The sequence below is a fragment of the Ziziphus jujuba genome, chromosome 12 (assembly GCF_031755915.1).
Source record: "Ziziphus jujuba cultivar Dongzao chromosome 12, ASM3175591v1".
Lineage (NCBI taxonomy): Eukaryota > Viridiplantae > Streptophyta > Magnoliopsida > Rosales > Rhamnaceae > Ziziphus > Ziziphus jujuba.
Window position 1 is genome coordinate 2,166,083 of NC_083390.1, and position 25,147 is coordinate 2,191,229.

The window sequence follows — 25,147 nt, forward strand, 5'->3', positions numbered from 1 at the left end:
CATTCTCAATCTTATCAGCATCTTAGACTCTCTAATGTCAAAAGTTCTATCATTCCATTCCTGTTGGTTGAATGCATTCTCAACCTAGTTGGCAAAGTAACTTTTTCTCTGGTATCATGAGGTTTTCACCATAATATCCATGATAGGTTTTCCTAACTTTCTTAAACTTCTTTGAATTTGTGTAACATCACAAGTGATAGTTATAACAAAGTACCTATTGTATGTCGGGTTATGTACCAAGTTATTTGCCAATACAAATCGTTGAGCTCTTAGAAATCTGTGCTAACCAAGTGTCTGCTGATTGATTAATCGAATACCTCCCAGCACTTTCAGCTCTAAATGCTAAACATATTTATGAGTTGAAACTACTTATCCAGTTATCTACACCCATTTGAATTTTTTAGCTGGTAGATCAATTTTGTTGGCTGATATTGATGTAAAATCAATTTTGTTAGCTGATATTGATGTAAAATACTTCACGTATTGCTCTTTTGTTGCTGCTTCTCATCTTATGCCTCCCTGGAAATATGTATATGCATGTATCTGTACACCTTCACCTTATAAAACTTTACACTGGCTGCACAAAGAAAAATGACAGTCCAATATATCTTTGAATCAAAAGGGCAAAAAGACAGTTTTGAAGAAGCAAAAAAATTAATGTCGATGAACAGCTCTAGAAAAAATACGGAGATAGCACAATATTGAATAGGAACTAATAAAATATCAAGAGGGCCAATTGCTGGAAATAAACATTTTCACCCAAAAATGGAAAACATTTTGACAACAATAGTACATAGAATATTTATAGGCAAACGTTGTTCTGCAGAAAATATTGAATATATTAAACAAATATAGGCTCAAAACTTCTATTCCTATCACTGAACTGTCTTTAAATATCACCTTAAATAGAGATTACTTCTTCTGTTAGGGTTCTTCAAACACAAATTGGAGTGTATATTGACTTGCCTACCTGCTCACCCAAAATGTTCGACTAAGGTGAACAAGGAAGGCAGACCTTCTTTGAAGGCAACAGCACATCTGCCATGATTTCTCAAGTTCTTCATTTTTTTTATTTTTTATTTTTTATTTTTATTTTTTTTTCCCCTACAGACAGATATTAGCAAAAACATGAATGAGCCAAATGGTTCTTCTTTGAGACATAATGCATGATAAAATCCGTGGCTGAAGCTGAGGAATCCGAAATGTCTGCTGGTACAAGTATCTGGGTCTTACCGGTGGCAACTCTCTTACCAGCCACATTTGCATAAATAGGCCAGAGATTGCAGGAACAAATACACCACTCTGAGAACACACATAGAAATCAATAATTTTTTCCAATTCTGAACTCTCTGAATCCAAGAACTTTGACTTTTTATCTGCAGGTATAATTCAATCCTGCAATAATTTCCCAAAGTAAAACAAATTTTAGAATGTTGAAGACCCAAGGATTATTAGAGTTCTTACAGTTTTGAAGACCAGAAAGTGATTCATAATAGGGAGCGATGATAACAACGCAGCTCTTTTGTTAAAAAATAGAAAATAAAAAATTGTTTTAATGCTGTAGGTGGTTGTCATTAACTCAAGTGAACAAAAATGCAGATAAAATCAGAAACAAAAAGCAAACAATTCAAAGCAGATCAAAAGAGATCCCTCATCTTGGTATAAGTTTTAGGGAAGATATCCTTCAAAGCATCTAGGCTGCTGTCCCATCTCGATTCAGTCAAATAGACTGTGGTATCCTTGTCAAATCCAATTTTCCTCAAAAACAAAGCTACTTCTTGTGCATTGTAACAACTTTTAGCTTCAGCTTCACCATCTCCTTGACAACCTTTTTGCTGCAATATGTCAACCCTCAAGTCCACTGCAACAAATTGGCCATCTGACTTCCGACTCAAAGTTTTTAGCCGCTGAACCATTGAATCAACCACTTCACGAATCTCATATTGCAACTCTAAATTTCCAAACATTGCCAAACATGCAACTGAATTGCTGTTGCTCTTTTTGTCTGTCTTTTTCATGTTTACTGAGGGGAAGTAGCCAGCCTAATGTTGCCTTTTTTCTTATAAACCGGTTCAACATGTTCTGAAATGTACTCTTCTGTAACCCGATTAGGGACCTTCACAACTGCAAGATTCTTTGTTGATAAATTGGCAGGCTGCTTTTTTGCCACTCTGACCACCCCATCCAGGCTATTCACAAACTTTGGAACATCATAAACTTCTTCAAAGCTCCTGCAAATACTCAATTAAACTATTTTCCAAATAGATCTTTCCTCAAAACCTAGAGTTCTTGGAACTAATACAACAGTTTCAGCAGAATTGCAACTGGATTTCCACAATGAGCAATCTAATTCTTTTTCCATATCCTTGTAACCGGTTATGACAACCATATCCACTGTATAAACTTCTAAAGACAAGACTCTGAATGTCTAAGAAAGAAATATATCATAATCTGTGGCTTGATATTGGAACAACAAAAAGCAGTCAAGTTATGAAGCCCAAACTTGAGTTCAGGCCGAGAATAGCAGAGGCAGAGCCAAGACCAAGTCAGTCTAAAACAATATAGAATCATGCCAGTAAAAGAAAAAGATTTAGCAAGTTATGCATTTAACCAATTTTTGCATTCATAATTTAGGTCATAAGTATAGCTTCACCATGCTTAACAATATGATTTTTCTTCCTTCATGCTAAACAGAAAGCAGAAGGAAAAACAAAAGGAAAGCAACAAGCAACAGAGGAAACAATAGAGTTTGTCTGTTTGTTAAATTAAATCAGAAGAAATGAGCGAAATATTTCTTTTTTCTTATAGAGTTATTATGAACACTTACCTCTCATCACCAGGGTTGCTTCCTCTAATGTCAGGGAGAACAAGAGTTGCTCCTAGATATCTTGCCACAACAACAGCATCCGCAATCTGAAGAAGACCAAAGAACATATAAAATATTAGAGAAAATAGACCCCCAAAAAAAGATGGAAAAGACTTATGAGATTTGAAAATAATCAGATTGCTAAAGTGGAAATGATAGTTTTTGCCACTATATGATCACAATGAACTATAACTAGTTGATCTGGGTACCTGTGAAACATAATATTCAGGGCCATTGGTTAACGAGAAAATGACATACCCATCTGTGTCCTCAACATCATCTGCCATTCAAGCAACAAATATAACATGGAAGCAGAAACAAAAGGGATACATGAAATAGTCATAGATGAAATATTGTATTATTTTTAATTTTCAAATCTTGAAGCAAACTTACCTAAAAGTTCCCTTGACCAACATGGTTTTAGCTCTTCAACATCAGCTCGCCAAGGCCCCCTACCTGGTTCTGCAAGAGTAACAAGACCCTGCTTCAAATTCTTTGCATTATCCAAGACACTCCGATCTCCAGGGAATTTTTCCTACATAAAAGGGAAGAAGAAAAATACGAACCGTGGAAATCAAGATCTGTGCTAATTATTTCCAACAAAACAATGTAAAACTTGATTAGAAATCCAGATAATCTCTAATAAAACTTTTAACCAACTTTTTTTTTTTTTTTTTCACTGTCAACAGAAAGCTTAAAAAAAGTCTTTTACTAGCTCAAAATTCTGTTTTCACTTTCGATCCTTTTTTTCCTGAACAACCATAAAAACTAAAACTTTTTAATTCTGTTCGATGTTTTCCATGAAACAAGCAGATGGCAGGTAAGTTATTATGCTAAATCATAGAAGAAGTGAAGAAATGATAAGCTGAGTCATTCTTCCTAATTTAAATATTCATTACAATAAATCACATCAAGAATGGAACTTTAAAAATGAAATAACAAAAAACTGAACACAAGGAATAGAAGTGATACATCTGGAAGACAATTAGACAAAAATAAGTTTCTGAACAGCCATAAAATCCGAAGTTTTTGTTCACTTTCTTCAATATTTCTCATGAAACAAACAAAAGATAAAATATTTCTGTTAAACCATAGAAAAAGTAAATAAATGACATTAAGCACAGGTTATCTTCATAATCTCAGCATCAATAACAAAAAATTAAATCAAGATTAGACTTTTAAAACAAAAAAAATAAAAAAGAGCCAAAAAATCTGAACACAAAGAATAGACTTAAATCTTCTGGAAAATGATTTAGGACAAAATTGAAGAGAAATCTAAACTGGATCAGATAAAGAGATGAGAAAAAACACAGTGAGAGTGAGAGTGTGAAACTGAAAATTTTGTTTCGACTTACTGCCACAGAATCAAAATGGTCTCTCTTAATCATATTCCCAAGCATCACAAACATTGTGAGTGTAAGAATCCCAGCCACAACTTGCCTCAAATCCACCCCCATCTCTTTCACTCTCAATAAGCTTTCTCAGATCTTCTTCTGCTTCTTCAACTCAAACAAACAAACACACTCTCTCTCTCACTCTCAAAGCCACAAGCAAGAGAAAGACAGAGAGGGACAAAATATGAAGAAATCAACGAGACCCACCAATGAAACACTAAAAAGGATCAAGCATTGGGCAGTTTTAGTTTGAGAGAGAAAAGGATGAGAGTGTATTTGGGGGCTAAACTGGGAAGGTTTAAGACAAAAAATAAACAAGGATTTTTTGGTTTCTTTCTCTCACACAAAAACTGCCTAAATAACAATATTATTTATTACGTTTTCTTCTTGCACCACCGACACTCTCTCCAAGAAAATGATGGCTGGCCCTTCTTCCCCCCACCGCCCCCACCCCCTATAAAATACAATAAACATTTGACGAAGCACTGCAAATTACGGATCCCCATATTAATCAAAATACAAAAATATGAATAATTTGTCTGTTATTTAATTAAATAAATAAAAAATGGTAATACACATACATAATTATGATGCAGTGTCAGAAATATTTACTGGTAATTCGGGAATGGGAATTCTCTCATATATCTTCAACTGCAACGATGGAACCTCAGATTTAATTTCAGTATTCCCTTATCTACTTCCTCACCATAAAGCAAAATCAATTCTTGAAATGCTGGCTCCTAACTGGGAAAGGCACCTTATTAATAACATTTACTGGTACGTTAAAACGGCAGTTTTTTAAACAATATTTGAGCAAAAATAAAGAAATATAAATACCATGAGATATAGAAAAGTAAAAATGAAATTACTCAGATAATTGACATGCATCGCATTTATACCTCCAGTGGCAACAAGGAACATAACAACGGTTTAAACCGGAAAAGATAAGATCTCTGCAAGAACTTTAGAAACTCATGTCCAAACCCAAGAATCTAACAACCCAAGTTCTAAGGATCATAGTTCATTCGTATCTCTTCTTTCAAGTTTTAACATCTTATGCATCTACACTAACCAAATTTGAGTGGTAGCGATCATAATCATTTCCTCATAATACATGTTCTTTACCATTGAGAGGTCATATGTTCTTTCCATCAAGAGAACATATGAAATTGGAATATAATGTTTATCTCTATAACTCACTCACTGATTCATTATCATCCCTTGCCATATCTACCTAGAAGGGCATTTAATTTTTTTCTTCACCAATGCTTGAAAAAGTCAATTGAAAACCACATCATGCCTTCATAAATTTCAAACCATGCAAACTCCTTCAATAAATCTACAGAACTCAACTATTTGTAATGCCAGAGGCATGAGGAAACCTTATATCAAACTTCACAAATCCGAACAATTGTAAATTATGGTTTAAAATCCAATTGGATTAGGGTTAAGTAAACAATGAAATATTATCCAAGATAATATTTGCTCAAAACTCTATGGAGATAAATATGGTTGGTAAAATACAACAATCCTTGAGTAGAAATTCAATTCAATCATTACATTAACCCAATAACAGAAGTTAAAGGAGCCAAAATCATCCCTTGAGCATACTTGTGAAATTTGAAAAATCAACAAAATTAAATAATAACAAAAGAAATATAACAAGACAAGACAGAGCAAGCTGGATACTATTTACTGAACAAATTGAACATCAAAACACACACAACATATGTACACATATGCTAATGTAATCATCTCAGCTGACATTCCATAAATTTTCTGAAGAGGAAAAAAAGGGCTTTCCGAAAGTATTACCTTAACAAGTACCATAAGTTTTCCTATATAAGAAAAGTAACTGACGGAAGTCAATAGGCTACCATGTATGAGGAAATACTTGGAGGATTGACTGTGAGAGAAGAATGGAAATAGAAGTTTTTAACATTTTCCGAATATCATTTCCACAGTATTTCCTTGTAGCAGTTCTCCATATATCACCAAGTGATATCCTTGATAAGAAAATGGACCTGGCGAACAATTCTATGTTATTTGATTATATTTGAGGATAATTGTTCATTTCAGATAGCATCCGACTTAAATAGACTATCAAACCTTCAAGAAACTCATATTTGCATTAAGACCTTTGCTCTCCCAATACCAATCTATTTGCATGTTCTAATCTAGCTTTATTTCCAGGTGATATTTATTCTCTATTTGCATCCTTATATAACTATTTTATGATAAGTAAAACCTTAACTGGATAAGATTATTTCTTTCATGCAAAAGTAGTGTATTACACTTATATATATTTAAGTGAATTTCAGATACGACTATGATTGTTCACAAAATATTGAACTCATTATCCAGTCAAGGAGACAAGTTCTTCTTATTAAGCTAAAAAGCTCCTTGTGCAAAATAAATTTTCTTAGGTCAGAGAATAAGATTGTAAATGTAAAGCACAAAAGTTATTATTGCATTTTTTAAGTACTTATAATTTTATCACATCAACAGTTTTAAATATTAAGAACGGCCACGATGAAATATGAAGGCAATGAAAAAAGTACTGCTACAAACCTTGTATTAGGTTCAGAAGCAATAGCATCACTGTCAACGTCAAATGGTGTTCCTGGAGTAGGAGGAATAAGTCCAATCCAAGTAAGCAACTTCCTTAAGAGCCTTCCCCGTGGACCAACTGGTGACAAAAATACTTCATAACGAAACACTGCCCTTTGTGCTGCCAGCCAAATAGGAAGATCCCTATCTGATAGTTGGTCTACTCCTAGTGGACCATCAGAAGTCCTTTCATCATATTGAAATGACTGCTCAAAAAGAAGATAATCCTTTAGCCAGAGCTTCAACCTCTTAGTCCACTCTTGCGCTTCTTGTGTTTTCCCAGCATCATCGAAAGCCTGTCCTAAAGCATTACAAATGAAGAAAAAGAAAAAGAAAAAAAAAATTAGGAAAATTAACATGTGAAACTTAAATATCTAGAAAATGAAGACAAACCTGAAAGCATAAAAAACAATCACACAAAATGAGAATTACCTCAGTTAACAACCTGCCAAGTTTCCCTAATGGTTTTGATATAATGAAGAAGATTCCTCTCAGAAGCTTCGTCTGTAAATAATCCAATTTTTCAGCAAGTAGAAGGCCTTTCTGTGTCTCAGTCGCATATCCTCATCTGTAAGATTGATATCACAGATCAAAGTAATAGATTGGCTAATATTTTGCAAAATTGATACTCTAAAAACCAGCAGGTTACTCAATACTTAGTTAGCACAGTGATGGTTTTTACAAGAGTCATAAGCGCATAGAATACCCAGCACATTTTTGCAAAATGCATAAATCAAATACAGATATTTTAAAAATATGGAACGTAGGAGACTTCCAAATACCATTATCAAACAGAATTATGAACTCCATTCCTTTGAAATTCTGCTGCACGCTCTTCCATCAAAGCTACAATCTAATACACACTCCATGATATGCATTCAAAGTGGTAACAAGATTCACCTGAATATTATTGCATTGGATTCTGATGCTTTCTTCCAATCAATATATGTAGGCAAAGTGAGGAGATAATCTGAGTTCAGTGCAGATGTCAGCATCAAATCCCTGGCTGATAATTCTTCAAACTGAGCATCATAAAGTAGTTGCATGAAAGCACGTTGAAAACGAGTGGCAACAGCAACACTGTGAAAAGAGAGAAAGAAAGCATGGTAAGTAACACTCGCCAAAAGTGTCTAAAATCATTAATATTTTAAAAATGTCTAGAAAAATACATTGATATTTAAATAAAGGTTGTTTATACCAATAAAGATGGTTTATTTTTAAACATTAAATAATATGAAAGCAACATGCCATAATCATTTTAATGCATACCCCTATCGCAAAAGCTCCAAGAACCCAATTCATTGAAAATATATCTAAACGCTGTGAAAAACTCTGTATTGCATTTAAAGTTTCAAAATTTTCCTTCAGTCACATTGCTATTTTTATCAATGGATATTTCCCCTTTGGCCTAACACGAAGAACACCAAATCCCATGAAAAGCAGGAAGGTCTACCTTTTTTCATTCTTAGGCGAAGAAACCAAGAGATTTCTCAAATCGAAAACATAGCTGAATGGCTTTAGGTTGCTGGGTTCAGTCTCTTCATCCTCCAAGCTCCCAATTCCATTAATGGCAGACTCGGAGTCCTCCCCTTCACCCACAACTTTCCCATTTGGATTCGGCGACCTTCATGTTTCCTTTGCCCATTCTCAGTGCGATGAGAAACGAAATAATCAGCACGCATTTCTTCCAAAATTCTCTTGCGCTCAGCATGGAGTATGGAATCCAAGCAACTGCCAAAATTCAAACAAATTAAAGAACCCTCAACCAAACAAACACACCATGAACGAAAATTAAAATCAATTAAAGAAACTCACGAGGAAAGGAGAAGAAAGTGCTTGGTATCATCAGCGTCAGAGTCGAACATGTTCGAAACGATGCCGTCTAAGAGCTCGGCTTTGGAAATGGTGATGTATTTCTGTCTGGGAACTCGTATTCTAGAAATCCCTTTTCCTTCTTCTTCTTCTTCCTCCTCTTCCTCTTCACCTTCTTCGCCTCTGTTTCCTTGAACACCATTCTTTTGATCATTTATTTTGGTGGTGTCCGTACTTGTGAACGAAACGGCGTTGGATTTGGCCGGCGAAGTAGTCGGAGAAATGTCTCGGAAGCCTGTGAGAGAGCAATGGAAGAGAGGCTGGGAGTGTGTCGCCGGCGACGGCACCGATGATCGGTGGTGACTGTGTGAGGGCACAGAGAGAGCGCCGAGTCGGCTCAGAGCTTGCCAAGAAGAAGAAGAAGAAGAAGAAACTGATAACATGTCAAGAGAGTGAGAGAGCGAGAAAGTCGGAGAAAGTGAAAAACGACAAGTCGCAATGGAAAAAACGAGAAGGCGAAAGGTTTTCCGACTTTTGAGTGTTTTTCAGACCAGAAGTGCAGAAACTGTACGGTCACAACCTCGTTCTTCCGAAATACAATAATAAATAAAATTTCTTTTCGGATAAGGAATTATTTTTCAATACACAAAATAACATTTATTTTCCTCCTTTTTTTATATATATGAAGAAAATTTTAAAAATTCTAATATTTTAATTTGTAAATAAAAAACTATAAGAAAATTTATAAATATCCCTCTAATCCAAATTTTAATTTAATTCTTTAAATTATGTTTTGATTAATGCCAGTAACCTGTGTTTTCTAAAAAATCATACAAAAACATATTGATTATTTTATTATAATATGAATTGGACTCTCTATTTTATGGAAATATTAAATTATTAATCAATAAAAATGCTTAACAAAACAAATTAAATTTAAAATAAAACTTTGTTGGAATTAATTTCAAATGCAAAAAGAGAAGTATAAACAATAAAAAAAAAAGAAAATTCTAATTTATTTTTATTAAGCTTTCTTTCTTCCCTGTAATTGCATTCCGTAGTGTATGCTTAAATGCTCAATATTCTTAATTCTTCCACATCCGTGTCTATTATCTTTTCTTCTTCTTTTTTTTCTTCCACTTCCACCCGGTCTTTCAAACCCAAAACTCTTTCAGTTTCCATTTTCATTCTTCTTATTCTTTCTCCAAACGCCCTTTCTCTATAGGATTCATTTTTGGGATCCTTTTAGGACTCTAGTTGGTCCTTCTCAGTAAAGTTCTAATGAATAATTTTTTAAAAAAAAATCAATGGAACTCACTTAAATCGTAGACAATTAATGCATACAATAAAAAAATAATACTTCAATACATAAAAATAAAACCACATAGCTACATTCCATCAAACAATAGGCTTTTAGTATACATACACACACATATATATATATATATATTAGCATTATTATTGTGTTCATAATTTAGTTTAGAGTATTTTAAAAGTATTTATAATATTAAATAATAGAACTTATGCAAATAAATATAGAAAAATAAATATAAACAGAGAAAGATAAATACTTTGTGAGAAGCACGAAACAATAAGTAATGTGCAGAGTAAACTGTCCATTAATTGTTTAGACCTGGAGATACGAATTTAAAAATAAATAAAATGTGAGATAAAAATATCTCAGTGAGTGATATATTTTAATAAAAAAATAATATATTATTTCTGTAAATCTTTATTTCAAGACCTTTCTTTATACTATTTTGAAAGGTCTCCCATTAAAAAATCATTTCACAATATTAATATTTGCTCCTCGAATCCATACTATAAAATAGAGATTAAATGTTATACATTAATAAGCCATTTGATTATTATAAACTAGATCAATAATGATTTAAATATCATAAATAAAATAATATAAATATATTCATAAAAATAATTGTGGAAAATATCATAAAATCACAATGGATTAGAAAATCAATAATGTGCTCATAAAAATAAACAATGTATCATAAAATATACATAGCACCATCAAATAATGTATGATGTCCAGAAACACCATCAAACAGTAAAAGAAAAAGGAACCCCTAAGACGAACTTACCTCATGACCTTAGTATACGAAATGTATCGTGGCAAAAATAAACATGTAAGATGAATCCAGCTTATAAACTTTAGTATGCTGGAGCATGATGGAAAATCTGTGTGCTATAATATAATATAAAGCTTATAAACTTTAGTATGCTAGAGCATGGTGGAAAATGTGCATGCTATAATATAATATAAAAATGATATATTGGATACTATATGGTATATTAATTAAAAATAACAAACAATTTTTTAAAATTATACTTTTTTTATTTTTCTATAAACAAATATTGTATCATAAACTGTAATTTAATATTCAAACTCAATAATTTATTTAAATATTTGAAAATTTTCAAATCACTATTTTATGCCAAAACACAAATATCAACAGTAAACATAATTCATTTTTAATCACTTCAAAATATAAAATACTTAAATATGCTTAAAAATATGCAATTTTCAATCCCCTACCTCAAAAATAAAATATTTTCCAAAATAACTAAACCATCAATTTAATTATCAAAATATTTAAATGTCAAGATTCATTAGTTCATTATGAACTCATTTAAGTTTAAACAAATTTAAAATTTCATCAAAATCCATATAAAATGATAACACATATATATAATGTTTATATATTCATATAATATCATATTCAAACTATATATATAGTACTAATCTGCCTAAATTTATTTAAAATTATAATTACTAATAGATATCACTAATGCACACCTTTATTCCTTCGCAGGGTCACCTCCAGGCATGGTATAAGGGTCTGTAATGTAATAAAATATTCTTTAGAATATAACAACAAAATCAAAGATATTGATGTACATAAAATGTCTTAAAATAATTTATACTTCCATAAAATTATATAAATAGGATACTGAGTAATTCAATTATACATTAACCTTTAGAATTTGATATCCAAAATTGAGTTTTTCATTTGAAGGCCTATTTATGAAATTGAATTTTTTGTTGGGTTCTATTAACATCCAATTTCACAAATCAAACTTCAATTTGGTATTAAGTTATCCAAACACAGTTCATTCTTATTTGTATTTAATTAATTAATTCAAAAATAAAAAAATTATCAAACAATATCTAAAATTCATAAACTTTATACCAACAAAAAGCCCAAAAGATTGAAATATAGTAGTGTATTCAAATTGGTCCAAATGTGTCATTGGTGGCCAGAAAAATTATCAGAAGTTTTAACTAAATTTGAGATTAATGGATCTTTTAAACCATAAGGAAGCTTAGCAAACAAAATTGGAAATGGATTCAGGTGGTCCAAATAAAGGAGAAGGGGTGTGTGAGTCAGCCTAAAATGGTTAAAATTTTGGCCAACTAGCCAGAGATCTGTGACGACATTGTCGCGTTTAGCTAGCCCGATTCAGAAATGTTTGGCAAAGTGAAATTTTAGGGTGTTATTGGTGGTGGGATGGGCGTACTGGTGGTCTGGCACATGTGGCTTGGTAGTGGTTGAAAAATTGGAATCAACAATGACCCGATTGGTGTAGAAATGGGTTTTAGTTAACCTGGTTCAGATTTGTGGATCTAGGGATAACTTTCTTGAGTTTTGAGGATAAAATGAAAATTTTCGAATTTGTTCACTGTTTAACACTTATATAGGGCCTTTGTCACTAGCAGATGAAAATCTAAGATTAATTTGGAAATTAATATGATATTAATATTAAAACCTTTTCAGAGCCATAATTTTTCAATTGGAACTTGGAATTAGATATGCCATCAATTTATAAACTTGTGTTAATAATATCTACGCAATGGTACAAGAATTAAAATTAAAAAAAAATCTAACTCAAAATAAAAATTAAATTTAATCTCACAAAAAAGTCCAATTTCATCAAACTCGATTAATGCATTTAAAGTTGTCTGTGAACCAAAGCCCTTCCACATATTAGGAACAGATTAATATGAGGTGGTTTAGTATCCACGTAGAGTAATTTTAAAATTCAAAATCAATTCTGAATAGATAAAAAGTATTTTATATAATGTTTAGCATCAGAATATAAAAATCATTTTTTATAATTTTGTTCTTGAAATAACTTCCTTAACGATTTTAAAAGAAATACAAATTTAATAATTATTGAAAAATCACTTCAAATAATTCATTAGATTCCAAAAGCAACTAGCACTTTTTGAAACAGAGGAACATCCATAATCATGTGTGTTATAACTCATGAATCCTACTATCAAAATTATTATTTTGCAAAAGTTAAAATTATCCTCTAGAAATTGACAAAATGATATTAAATATGATTTTTCAAAAATATAATTTAAAATATAGTTAGAGGAAAACAAAAGTGTCTAAATAAAATTTTCCCATAAATTAATAATAAAACTGTGTTGCAATTAATTTCCAAGTAAATAGACTAGTAAGTAATTAAAAAAAATGTAAAAATACAAATATATGAGTATAAATAAGATGAAAATAAAAAAAAATAAAAAATAAAAAAGAATTCTAATTTATTTTTTTTTCATTTCCCCTCTATCTTCTTCTTGCTAACATCCGTATCCATGTCTCTACTCTTCTGTTCCTCTCCGTCTACTTTCTTCACTCCCACATGCTCCTTTAAACCCAAAAACCCTTCTTTTTATTCTTCTTCTTCTTCCTCCAAACCACCCCTCTCTATAACGGCAGCAATCCCAGCAGCTAGAGATAGAGTCATAGACTTTGGGAAATACAAAGGAAAAATGCTAGGTACGCTTCCTTCAAGCTACCTCAAATGGGTCTCCAAGAATCTCAGAGCCCGTGACTTCGAAGAGTGGGCGAAGCTAGCTGACCATGTCCTCCAAGACCCTGTTTACCAAGATCGCATAGAGTGGGAATTGGCACAAAATGTTTTGAATGGTAATTCATCATCTTCTTCTTCTTCTTCAGGAAACTTGAGCGCTGTTGCTGAGTTGTTGGAAATCAGTGAGAGGTTTGGTTGGGATAATAATGACAAGGTTGGATGGAGCAGAGTCAATTTTGAGCTTTTGGGTACCTCTGAAGGGGGTAGAATTCCAAGACTTTGTAAAGATGGAGGCAAAAAAGAGATGGGAAAGTAAATGGGTAGGAAAGTTGAGGTTTTTCCTGAAGGTGGCGAGAAGAGAAGAGAGATAAGGGAGAGACTAAGGGTAAGGAGAGAGGTGGGGAAGGAGGGGAAGTTGGGAATTGTAGAGAAAGATAGGGGTCTATTTAGAAATTCAGGGATTGGTGAGGAGAAAGAGGAGGTGAGGTCTAAGAGAAACAATGAGGATGATAAAGATGGAATGGTGGCGAATTGGAAGAGCCCATTTCCTGGACGTGAAGCTCTTTTGAAGAAGGTGCTCAATCAAAAAAGATATTTGTAATTTTTCCTTTCCTTTTTATTTTATATTATTATTATTATTATCTTTTCATATTTTCATGCGTGAATTTTGAGTAATTTGTAACATAAAAATTTGTCAATATAACTTAGATTAGAGCTGTTAGACAAAAATGTCTTGAATATTCAAATAATGGAAAAACCTACATTTTTAATATAGTGAAGATCAATATTTAGACCATAATTCCAAAAATAAAAAAGGATTGTAAAGCAACATTTATATGTTTCAGCAATGCAAAGGAGCCTGGATGTTGGCCATTTTGGTTCACATTGGTAAGAAAACAAATAAATAATATGACTATATCATTGAAGAAAAGACAAAAGTAAAAAAGAGTAGAAATAAATTAGTAGAGGCTTAATGAAATTCCATTTCCTGTGGAGAACACTGTGTCAACAAGTTCTCCATTTTCACCCCATGCATCTCTCTGTATGTGTTAAAAGCCCAACTACATTTTAATGATTGTGTTCCAAACAGATGAATATATGAATGGCTTTGTTCCAGACAGATGAATACATTGCCTGATGACAACTTGTGGGGATACTGAATTGCCATTATGAAGCAAAAAGGAAGAAAAAAGAAGAAACAAAAAAGATGCAAAAGTAGTTTTCTCTTTTGCATGTTTTTTGTTTCTTCTTTTTTCTTCCTTTTTGCGTCATAAAGTTTTCTCTTTTGCATCACTGGGATTATTAAAAGTTAAAAGTTCCATATAATGAATTGTTTTTCTTTAGCTTTCATAAAGCAGATAGCTATGTGGGAATGAATGAATGAATAGAAATCACTAATTGTTGGGGGACACATATTATATTATGTTAGCAATCTTGTAATTAGGCTAAAAATAATAATAATAAAATATTCTTCCCTGGGTCTTGGTAGATCCACCCCTGCAAGCAATCCATGTTTTTCATGTCCAACAATCAATAGCTGTAGAAGAAGTGCGCAACAGGTGGAAATATCCATTCCATTTTCTTGCACCGAACTGAAAAAAATAAGTGTTACCGGTTCGTAGATTAATATCAACTTTCTTTCCATCTCTCTCAGGTGTGTGCAAATTGAAAAGAAAACATGGCCATAATATTGGTTAGTGGAGCTTTTTTGTCTGCTGCACTTCATGTGCTCTTTGGCAGGATGGCTTCTTGTGAGGTCGTGGACTACCTGCGTGGAAAGAAATTCAATCATGGTCTGCTTAAGAAACTGAAGATTATGGTATTATCTGTTAATGCAGTGCTTAATGATGCATAGGAGCATCAAATAAGAAACCAAGCAGTGAAGGAGTGGCTGGATGAGCTTGAAGATACTTTGTCAATGCAGATGATCTCTTGGATGAGATTGCAATTGATGCTTTGCAATTCAAGTTGGAAGCTGAATCAAGAGCTGGCACTAGTAAGGCAAGTAATATTATCCCTACTTCTCTGAATTCCTACGATTCAGATATGGAGACCAAGATGGAGGAGATCCTTGAGAGACTAGAATTCATTTCAAAACAGACAGATCTCATTGGACTCAAAGAGGGGGTTGGTGAGAAACCATCACCGAGAATACCAACTACATCTTTAATAGAAGAAACCAAGGTTTATGGTCGAGATGGTGATAAGGAGGCCATAATCAAGCTGTTGGTGACAGATGATGTGGGTTCTAATAAAGTATCTGTGACTCCAATAGTGGGCATGGGTGGGGTTGGCAAAACCACCTTTGCTCAATTAGTATACAATGATGAGAAGGTTAAGGAGCACTTTGAGCTTAAATTTTGGGTTTGTGTTCTGAAGATTTGATTATTTTTGCGGTAACAAAAGCACTCCTTTCTGCAATAACTTGTCATTCTTGTGAGAACATAGACTTGGATTTACTTCTAATAAGGGTGAACGAGGGGCTAATGGGAAAGAAATTCTTGATTGTTTTAGGTGATGTGTGGAATTAAAGCTATGTTAATTGGGAGAACATGGTTAAACCTTTAAAAGATGGTGCTCAAGGAAGCAGGATTCTTGTAACAACATGCATCAAAAGTTCTGCACAGATCATGTGCACTATTCCAAACCATTATTTTGAACACTTGAAAGATGAACATTGCTGGCAACTATTTGCAAAGCATGCATTTGACAATGGACATTATTGTGCACATCCAATGTTGGAAACAAGTGGTAGAAAAGTTGTCAAGAAGTCCAAGGGCTTGCCCTTAGCTACAAAAACACATGGAGGGCTTTTGCACTCTAAAGTAGATGTTGGAGATTGGGAAAAAAATATTAGAGAGTGAGATTTGGGATTTCTCAGATAATGAGAGCAATATTCTACCAGCTTTGAGGTCAAGTCACCGCTATCCTCTCTCACACTTAAAGCAATGCTTTGCCTTTTGTTCAGTGTTTCCCAAGTGCTATGAATTAGAAAAGCATCAGTTGGTCTTATCAGAAAATCTTTTGTAGCAATCAAAGAGAAACAAGAGAACGGAAGAAGTGGGTAATGAATATTGTCATAAGCTAGTGTCTAGGTCATTTTTTCAAGCATCAAGTAAAGCACATGAATCTTGCTTCATCATGCACGTCCTTGTTCATGATTTAGCGAAATATGTATACAAGGAATATTGCTTTACAGTAGAAGATGGCAACTTAGGTGAAGTTGGGATTAAGGTGCATCATATGGTTGTTGCACCATGTGTCTCTTTAGAGAGAGATTTGATTCTATTACTGAAGCAACACCTTTGCGCACCCTCTTACCATTATCTATAATTTCCTTTCACACTTGTCTGATGAAATAATGAATCATGTAATCTTGAAGTTGAGGTGTTTGAGAGTATTAAAGTTTCCTGGCTGTGAAAATTTGAAGCAATTACCTGAATCAATTGGTGAGTTAAGGCATCTTTGCTACCTTGACCTGTCTTTAGCACTCCAATGACTAGGTTACCTGAATCTGTATGTTGTACAATTTACAGATACTAAATATGTTTTTTTGCAATAAAATGGATGCCTCAGGCAATGCATACCCTCCTCCCATCTTTGCAATTCTTGAGGATATGTGATTGTCCATTGTTGGAGTTTCATTATGAAACCGATCTACCTTCTGATTTGGGTAAACTTATGGTCAGAAAGTTCTGTACACAGGTTGCAAACCGAATGGAGTGGAATTTGCAAAGCCACCAAGCTCTAACACACTTTAGAATTGGTGGACATTTTATTGCATCCTTTCCAGAGGAGGATTTGCTACCTATCACTCTTAGCTTTCTTGAGACGGATAAACTTTTAATCAAGAGTGAGTTGATTTAATGAGATACGTGCAGACAAGTATTTAAATGCCTTGTAGGTAAGCCATCTTCATAATTTTAACTATTTATTTTGGATATTATTTTTATAATTTATTGTCTCTTAGCAATAGCTATTTTTTGTTTTCGTTTTTTCAATTTTGTTGCTGTTTTCATTTTTTTTTTTCATATGTAAATGCACTGGCAAGTTGTCTAAATTTAGAGCAGAATTTTCCCCTTTCTGTCTCCGGGTGTGAGAAAAGAGAAGCAAGGCCACCATGATGGCTTGTTGGTTCCTTCACTTCTCCACCACACCAATATTTTTTCTTTGGAATGAATTGAATGGGATTTTAGTTATTATTATTATTTTATTATTTTATGCCAGAACATGCTAGAATATGCATTTTGGTCCTCCATCGATGTGTCTTTTTTTCTGTAGTGCAGATTTGCGCCATTGGAGAAATTGTGGATTGCCAGCCAAAGGTGCCCGGATCAGGGTAGCAACGGGGGGTGACATTTGCGTTGGAGTTGTAATTTAAAAGTTGTAAACGTTGTTATTTAGATTATGACAGGGATGAAGTTATTTGTAGCTGGTAATGTATTTTAGTAACTTAATGCATTTTGAGGTATATAAAACCTCACTTATTGCTTTTAAATTGAATTACTTAACTAGCAAGTTTTGGAAATTGTAGTATAGTGAGTTTTCTAGATTTTCAATGAGACACTGAATCAATTTTAAATTTATGGAGTTATGTAGTTTTTAATTTAAAAATATTATAGTACGTGCAGTTCTGGATTTATTAGTATTATATTATATAACAGAGCGAATTATATAATATAGAACTCTCAAGCTTGGATGTAAACTGAATACTTATTTATTTGTTTATTCATTTATTACATGCAGATTGAAAGAGTGAGAAAACAGTGAATAAAAGAAACAAGAAGGGAGTAATTGTCATCAATGTCACGTATCATCTTCTTTGAAGCTGTAATATGAAACAGAGAAAATAGAGAAGGAAAAAAAAAAAATTTAAAAACTTTGTTTTGGATCAATAAATTAATTCAAGTTGGAAGTTTCTTTCTTATTACCAAAAGAAAAGAAAAAAAAGTTGGATATTTCTTTCTAATAAATAATTGGGTTTCTTTATATTTTATAAAATTCTATTGGTCCAACACAATGACCAACCAATCAATGGAATCCTAAGTGCGCCTACCACTAGTTGCTGAAGAACTATGCGACAAACGAAGAAAGAACGACTTCATTCGTTGACTTGCAATGACAAAACAAATCAAGTGGAATACTGGTTCTCTCCATCGCCATTAGGTTTCTGTTTTCAGTCTCTCTCTGCTGTGCAAATTCATTTTGAAGAGAATATGGCCGCTTCATTGGTGGGTGGAGCTTTACTCTCTGCTACCCTTCAGGTGGTGTTTGATAGGCTGGCTTCTCCGGAGGTGGTGGACTACCTGCGAGGAAAGAGACTCAATGATGAGCTCATCAACAATTTGAAGACGGTATTATCAGCTGTTAACGCGGTGCTCGATGATGCTGAGGAGAAGCAGATCACCAACCCAAATGTCAAGCAGTGGTTGGACGAGCTTGAAGATGCTTCCCTTGATGCAGATGATCTCCTGGATGAGATTGCAACTGATGCTTTGCAATCTAAGTTGGAAGCTGGATCTGGGACGTCCAACACAAGTAAGTCAATAATTAACTTCTTTTCCAATTCACTCAATATATATGATCGAAAAATGAAGAACAAGCTGGAGGAGATTCTTAAAAGGTTGAAATTTCTTGAAGAAAGGATATATGTGCTTGGTCTGATTAAGGGTGTTGGTGAGAAACCGTTGCCAAGACCACCAACGACATCTTTGATTGAAGAAGATGAGGTCTATGGCAGAGATGGTGATAAGGAGGCCATAATCAAGTTGTTGATAGATGATGGCCGTAGCACTAAGGTGAGTGTGATTCCAATAGTAGGTATGGGCGGTGTTGGCAAAACCACCCTTGCTCAATTAGTATACAACCACGACCAGGTTAAGGAGCACTTTGGGTTCAAAGCATGGATTTGTGTTTCTGAGGAGTTTGATATCTATAAAGTAACGAAAACAATCCTATGTGCAGTAACCAAGTCTCATTCTTATGATAACATAGATTTGGATTCGCTTCAAAATAAGTTGAAAGAGGTTTTAATGGGTCAGAAATACTTGATTGTTTTAGATGATGTATGGAATGAGAACTATGTTAATTGGGAGAATATGAGTAGACCTTTTAAACATGGGGCCCAAGGAAGCAAGATTCTTGTTACAACACGCAATGAAAGTGTTGCGAAAATCATGCAAACTGTTCCAGCTTATTATCTTGTGCACCTAAAAGACGAAGATTGCTGGCAACTATTTGCAAAGCTTGCATTTCACAATGAAGATTTTGCTGCACATCCAGCACTGGAAATAATTGGCAGAAAAATTGTCAAGAAGTGCAAGGGCTTGCCTTTAGCTGTAAAAACACTTGGTGGCCTCTTGCGCTCTACTGTAAATGTTGAGGAATGGGAAAAAATCTTAGCGAGTGAGATTTGGCATCTGTCAGGTAATGAGAGCAATATTCTACCTGCTTTGAGGTTGAGCTACCACCATCTTCCTTCACACCTAAAGAGATGTTTTGCTTTCTGTGCAATATTTCCTGAGGACCACATATTTAGAAAGCATGATCTTGTTTTATTGTGGATGGCAGAAAATTTTCTGCAGCAATCAACAAGAAATAAGAGAATGGAAGATGTAGGTGATGAATATTTTAATGAGTTAGTGTCTAGGTCATTTTTTCAAAGATCAAATAGGGGGGAGGAATATTTTGTCATGCATGATCTTATTCATGATTTAGCTAGACATGTATCCAGGAATAACTGTTTGACATTAGCAGATGGCAACTCGGAGGAAGTTCTGATGGTGAAGGTGCGCCATCTGGCTATTGCAAGATTTGATTCTATTTCTGAAGCAGCTTGTTTGCGTACCCTTTTACCAACACATAGATTTTCATTTGACTACAGTTCCGATGAAGTGGTGAATCATGCAATCTTAAAGTCAAGGTGTTTGAGAGTATTATCCTTGTATGGTTGTCGTAAGTTGAAGCGATTGCCCGAATCAATTGGTGAGCAAAGACATCTTCGCCACCTTGATCTCTCTATGACTTCAATCGAAAGATTGCCTGAATCTGTAAGTTTGTTATATAATTTGCAAACATTGATTTTATCACAATGCTGGAATCTCATTGAGTTGCCGAAAGATATCCATCATCTCATTAATTTACGACATCTTCATATTGATGCTTGTTTGAAACTAGACAAGATGCCAAGACATATAAATAAATTGAAAGGTCTCCAAACGTTGAGCAATTTCATTGTGGGAAAAGCTAATGCGGCCAAGATAGGAGAGCTCAGGGAGCTTCAAGATCTTTGTGGAGAACTTTCCCTTGATAATTTAAATAACGTTGCAAGTGCCAGGGATGCATTGGAAGCGAAGTTGATGGACAAGAAGTATCTTGAAGCTTTGAATTTGGCATGGAAAGATGATACTAATGATTCAAAGCATGACAGAGAAGTACTTGAAAATCTTTTGCCTCATACAAACTTGAAAAGGCTTTCCATTTATGGATATGGGGGTACAGCATTCCCAAATTGGTTGGGGGATCATTCTTTCTGCAACATGCTAAGTATAAGACTTGTTGATTGTAAATATTGCAACAGTTTGCCACGACTTGGACAGCTCCCCTCTCTCACAACTCTTCATATTGAACAACTCAGTGGAGTGGTGAGTGTGGGTGCTGAGTTCTATGGTTCTTCAGAGAGAAAGGCATTTGCATCATTGAAATTCTTAAGCTTCCATAAAATGTCAAACTGGGAAAAATGGTCTTCATTTGAAGTTGAAGATGGTGAAGTTTTTCCCAACCTCCAAAAACTAGAAATAAGAGGATGCCATAAGTTGATGAATGTTGATTGGCCTCGCAACCTTCCATCTTTAACAGAGCTTAACATTTATGAAAGTGAGGTTCTCCTTTCGTCACTGCCAAGGACTCCAGCAATCCGTAAGTTGAATTTAGGCAAGTGTGAAAAGCTACAGCTACAAGAACTGCCACAAACAGTGGAATGGATTTCAATTGGTGGATGTCATGGTGTAGAATCATTTATCGATATATTAAGGGAAAGCCCAAGTAGGTGTCATCTTCAATATCTGGGTATTCACGATTGTTCATCCCCAATTACATTTCCTACCGCATGTTTGCCAACTACCTTGACAGAATTAAAAATCAAGAACTGTGAGGAACTAGAATTCCCAATGCACCACTCACTCAAAACCTCATCCATTCAAAAGGTTTCTATAATTAATAGTTGTGGTGGTTCTGGCTCACTTAAATTCGTTCCCCTGGATTTCTTTCCCAACCTCAAGAAGCTCCTTAAAATTACGAGCTGTAAATATTTAGAATCTCTCAAGTTGCCGGATGGGCAGTTATGCCAGAACCTAACAACTCTGATAATTGGCGGCCCCAATTTCATATCTTTTCCAAAAGGAGGATTGCATGCCCCAAATCTGATTCAGCTTCGTGTTCAATATTGCAAGAAACTAAAGATGCTGCCCGAACAAATGCATAACTTCCTTCCATCTTTGGAAGCTTTGTGGATCTCTAACTGTCCAGAGGTGGAGTCATTTCCTGAAGGTGGTCTGCCCTCTAATCTGGTTGAACTTCTTGTTCTCAACTGCTCGAAACTGATTGCTGGCCGAATGAAGTGGAATTTGCAAAAACTCCAAGCTCTTAGATGGTTTGTAATTAAAGATGATGATGAACGTGAAGGTGAAAGTGCAGGTGTGGAATCGTTTCCGGAGGAGGGGTTGCTGCCTTCCACTGTTGAACATCTTAACATCATGGGAATTGGGAGTCTTAAGAGACTGGACATAAAGGGGCTTCAACAACTCACCTCTCTCACTGCTTTATTTATCCAATGCTGCCCTCAATTACACAAGTTGCCAGAAGAAGGGCTGCCTACCTCTCTTCCTCATTTATATATTGAGGAATGTCCATTGCTGAAAGAAAGATGCCAGAAGGAGAAAGGGCAAGACTGGGCCAAGATTTCTCACATCCCGATAATTCATATCGACAGAGAGCGTATTTGATGAGAAAGTGAATGACTATTGCAATTTGCATGCATCGTAGATTGGTAACGTATTTTCATATATGTTTGTAGCTTTAAATATTATTATTGTCCCTAATATGTCAATTCGCTAGTATTTTTTCCGTATATTTTCCATACCTGTCTGTGTTCAGAAATTTTTTTGTCTTTTTTTAACCCATACATATTCTCTGTTCTCTCCTATTCCTAAAACAGAGGCAAACCCCTGCTTCTAATTCTAACTCATTTCTCTTTTCTTTCCCCCTTTCTCCTCCATTTTTATTTTTATTTTTATCTTATTTTTCCTTTTTGCTCCTTTGTTATCTTTTACTTTCTAATTTGGTACGGGTTTCTTCCTCTGCATTCTCCAGCAAATTTTCGCTTCTCCCTCTATTTTTTATTATTATTATTATTTTGGTTATTTTTCTGTTTCCCTCTGTAAAAAATTAAGGGATTAACAAGTTTTTTGCTTCACCTGCTTGTTTCTTGATTATTAAGTTGAGAAAGTCCACTGATTCAAAAAATTTTCACCCCCGTCTTCTTCTTCATCATCATCTAGTTCTTTAATAATTTTAACTTCTTTTTTTTTTTTTTTTCCTCTCTAATATTATTTTTTTAAATTTTCACCGTACCATCCTTGATGGGTTTTCCAACTTTATTAACATTTTTTAATTTGGTAACTTTCATGTATTCATTTATTTGGTTATAGAGATTGTTGATGTTAAAAAAAAGGACGAAGCATGTTAATCAATCAACCGTCTCTGAGAAGTTAGTTGTACACATATTTCTGGGTTTAAACTTGTTGTGCATGAGGGGCATTTGAATTTTTGTTAGATGTTACTAGTATTTGACCTGTGGCCTGAGGGAAATCTTCTATCTTGGGGTGTCATTACATTTTCCATATATATGGTTCATCAATACTGTACTAGTAATAGTCTCTCCATATCCCTATTATTGATGTAAAGTATTTCCAATTTTCCACCATATGTTTTCATTCTACGGAGCATTTCTTAATTGTGGGTTTGCCATGTTCTTTTTGTTTTCATTTTACAATTTATGTATTTGATAGGTTGAACTCTCTAAATCCCTTGCTGTCAGGTCGTACTGCAGTCGATGGTGGGGTTTTTTTCGTTGTTGATAACACTTTTTTTCCTCCTAGAGATTTACTTCCTGTTGCAAAAAACTAGCTACTTTTGCGGCTAATGCTGAGGTTACAATTGCATGGATTGAGGAAGCATTGCAGTGGCTAGACCGTTTCCTGCAAGCTGATGTGCAGGTGAATAATTTGATAAAAAAGTTGATTTTTTTTTTTTTTTTTAAAAGATACCGTATATTTCTGTTTAATACTATAAAGAGATATTGTTGATCTTTTAGATATTCCGATGAAAGCCTACTAACCAAACTTTCTTTGAATGATTAAGATCTGAATTTAAGCACTCCTCTGTATTGCTTTCCCAGAACATGCTTATGGATACTTTTACATATATATATATATATATATATGGATCCGATTATATTAGAACTTAAATTCTGTATTAGTAGTGCCAAAGGATCTTTGGCTATTAATAATATAATATTGAAACCTTAGTGTGATGTGCCATAATCTTTTACAAATATCTTTCATATTTTTAGTCTGCAGTTTCTCCTCTGATATGTTAATTCTGCTAGGCATGTCTTAGTTTTCAGGTCTTCTATGTTTTTCTTATTTTCTTTCCATTTTAATTGCAGTTTAATATTTTTGGGATTCTTTGAATGTTGTCCTTTCTTCTTTTGAATGAATTGAATGGGAATTTAGATATTTTATCATATATGCTTAAATATGCATGTTCATCCTCCATCAATATGTCTTATCTGTATTGCAGAGTTGCAGTGTCGGAGAAATTGTGCACTGTTATGTTGAATCAAAGGGTAAAAGCAATGGAGTGGCATTTGCTTTGGTTCCACGTTCTTCTTACTAATTCCCTTTTTCATTTCCATGCATGTTGATGTGTCAACTTTTCCAGCTTATAAAGTTGTAAACATATTTTTGAAAGTATCTGTTTTTTTTTAAAATAGAATTTCCTAGTAATGTGTAGTTTTTAATGTATATTTTTAGCAGTTTAATACATTATGAGGTAAATGAAACAAATTGAATTTTTTTTTTCTTTTTGGGGTAAAATTTGAAGTTTAGAATGATGGCTAGGTTTTTGTCATGTTCATGGGGGCAATTAAACTAAATTTTAGTTAATGAAACTGTTTTCTTACTGAAGAAAAAAACTAATCTTTTTCGTATTCCATGTCAATTATTATTATTTTTTTTTATAAATTTTGAGTTTTTTTTAAATAGGTGGTTGATCAATCAGTCCAAAATTTTAAATTTCAAATATTTTTTTAGAAAGGGATATTACATTTTTTGTATTGTAACCCAAAAATCAAAATCCCTTCACATACTAAGCTTGTCTCAATGTGTTATACTAAAACAAATGTAGGTGGTTTAGTATCCGTTTAGAGTGATTTAAGAATTCAAAATTACTTCCAAGTAGATAAAAAGTATTATATGTAATGTTTAACAACAAGATACAAAAAATCACTTTTTGTAATTTTGTTTTTAAAAAATCACTTATTTAATGATTTTAAAAAATACAA

General features: G+C 33.8%; 4 protein-coding genes and 1 pseudogene across 4 annotated transcripts; 3 read left to right on the forward strand and 2 right to left on the reverse strand.

The window, feature by feature from the left end:
* Nucleotides 1-736: 736 nt before the first annotated feature.
* LOC107428248 (protein MANNAN SYNTHESIS-RELATED 1-like) lies at nucleotides 737-9,323 on the reverse strand (annotated as a pseudogene).
* On the reverse strand, nucleotides 6,771-9,125 carry LOC107428209 (uncharacterized). The gene is made up of 6 exons (XM_060813516.1): nucleotides 8,686-9,125; nucleotides 8,466-8,601; nucleotides 8,140-8,202; nucleotides 7,771-8,000; nucleotides 7,303-7,315; nucleotides 6,771-7,166 (listed from the first exon to the last, which is right to left on the reverse strand). Exons 1-6 carry the CDS (start codon nucleotides 9,123-9,125, stop codon nucleotides 6,771-6,773), a joined length of 1,278 nt encoding a protein of 425 aa, XP_060669499.1.
* A 3,902-nt stretch (nucleotides 9,324-13,225) lies between the features above and the next one.
* LOC107428217 (uncharacterized) lies at nucleotides 13,226-18,166 on the forward strand. The gene is given in 3 exon segments (XM_060813392.1): nucleotides 13,226-14,098; nucleotides 17,230-17,428; nucleotides 17,806-18,166. Coding segments are annotated over 2 exon segments (954 nt in total). The 5' UTR covers nucleotides 13,226-13,306; the 3' UTR covers nucleotides 17,392-17,428; nucleotides 17,806-18,166.
* Nucleotides 18,167-18,367: 201 nt separating this feature from the next.
* LOC132800213 (putative disease resistance RPP13-like protein 1) lies at nucleotides 18,368-20,868 on the forward strand. Its single transcript, XM_060813367.1, has 2 exons — nucleotides 18,368-20,573; nucleotides 20,701-20,868. Exons 1-2 carry the CDS (start codon nucleotides 18,600-18,602, stop codon nucleotides 20,719-20,721), a joined length of 1,995 nt encoding a protein of 664 aa, XP_060669350.1. The 5' UTR covers nucleotides 18,368-18,599; the 3' UTR covers nucleotides 20,722-20,868.
* A 14-nt stretch (nucleotides 20,869-20,882) lies between these two features.
* LOC132799349 (putative disease resistance protein At3g14460) lies at nucleotides 20,883-22,526 on the forward strand. Its single transcript, XM_060813517.1, has one exon. It carries the CDS (start codon nucleotides 20,883-20,885, stop codon nucleotides 22,524-22,526), a length of 1,644 nt encoding a protein of 547 aa, XP_060669500.1.
* Nucleotides 22,527-25,147: the final 2,621 nt, after the last annotated feature.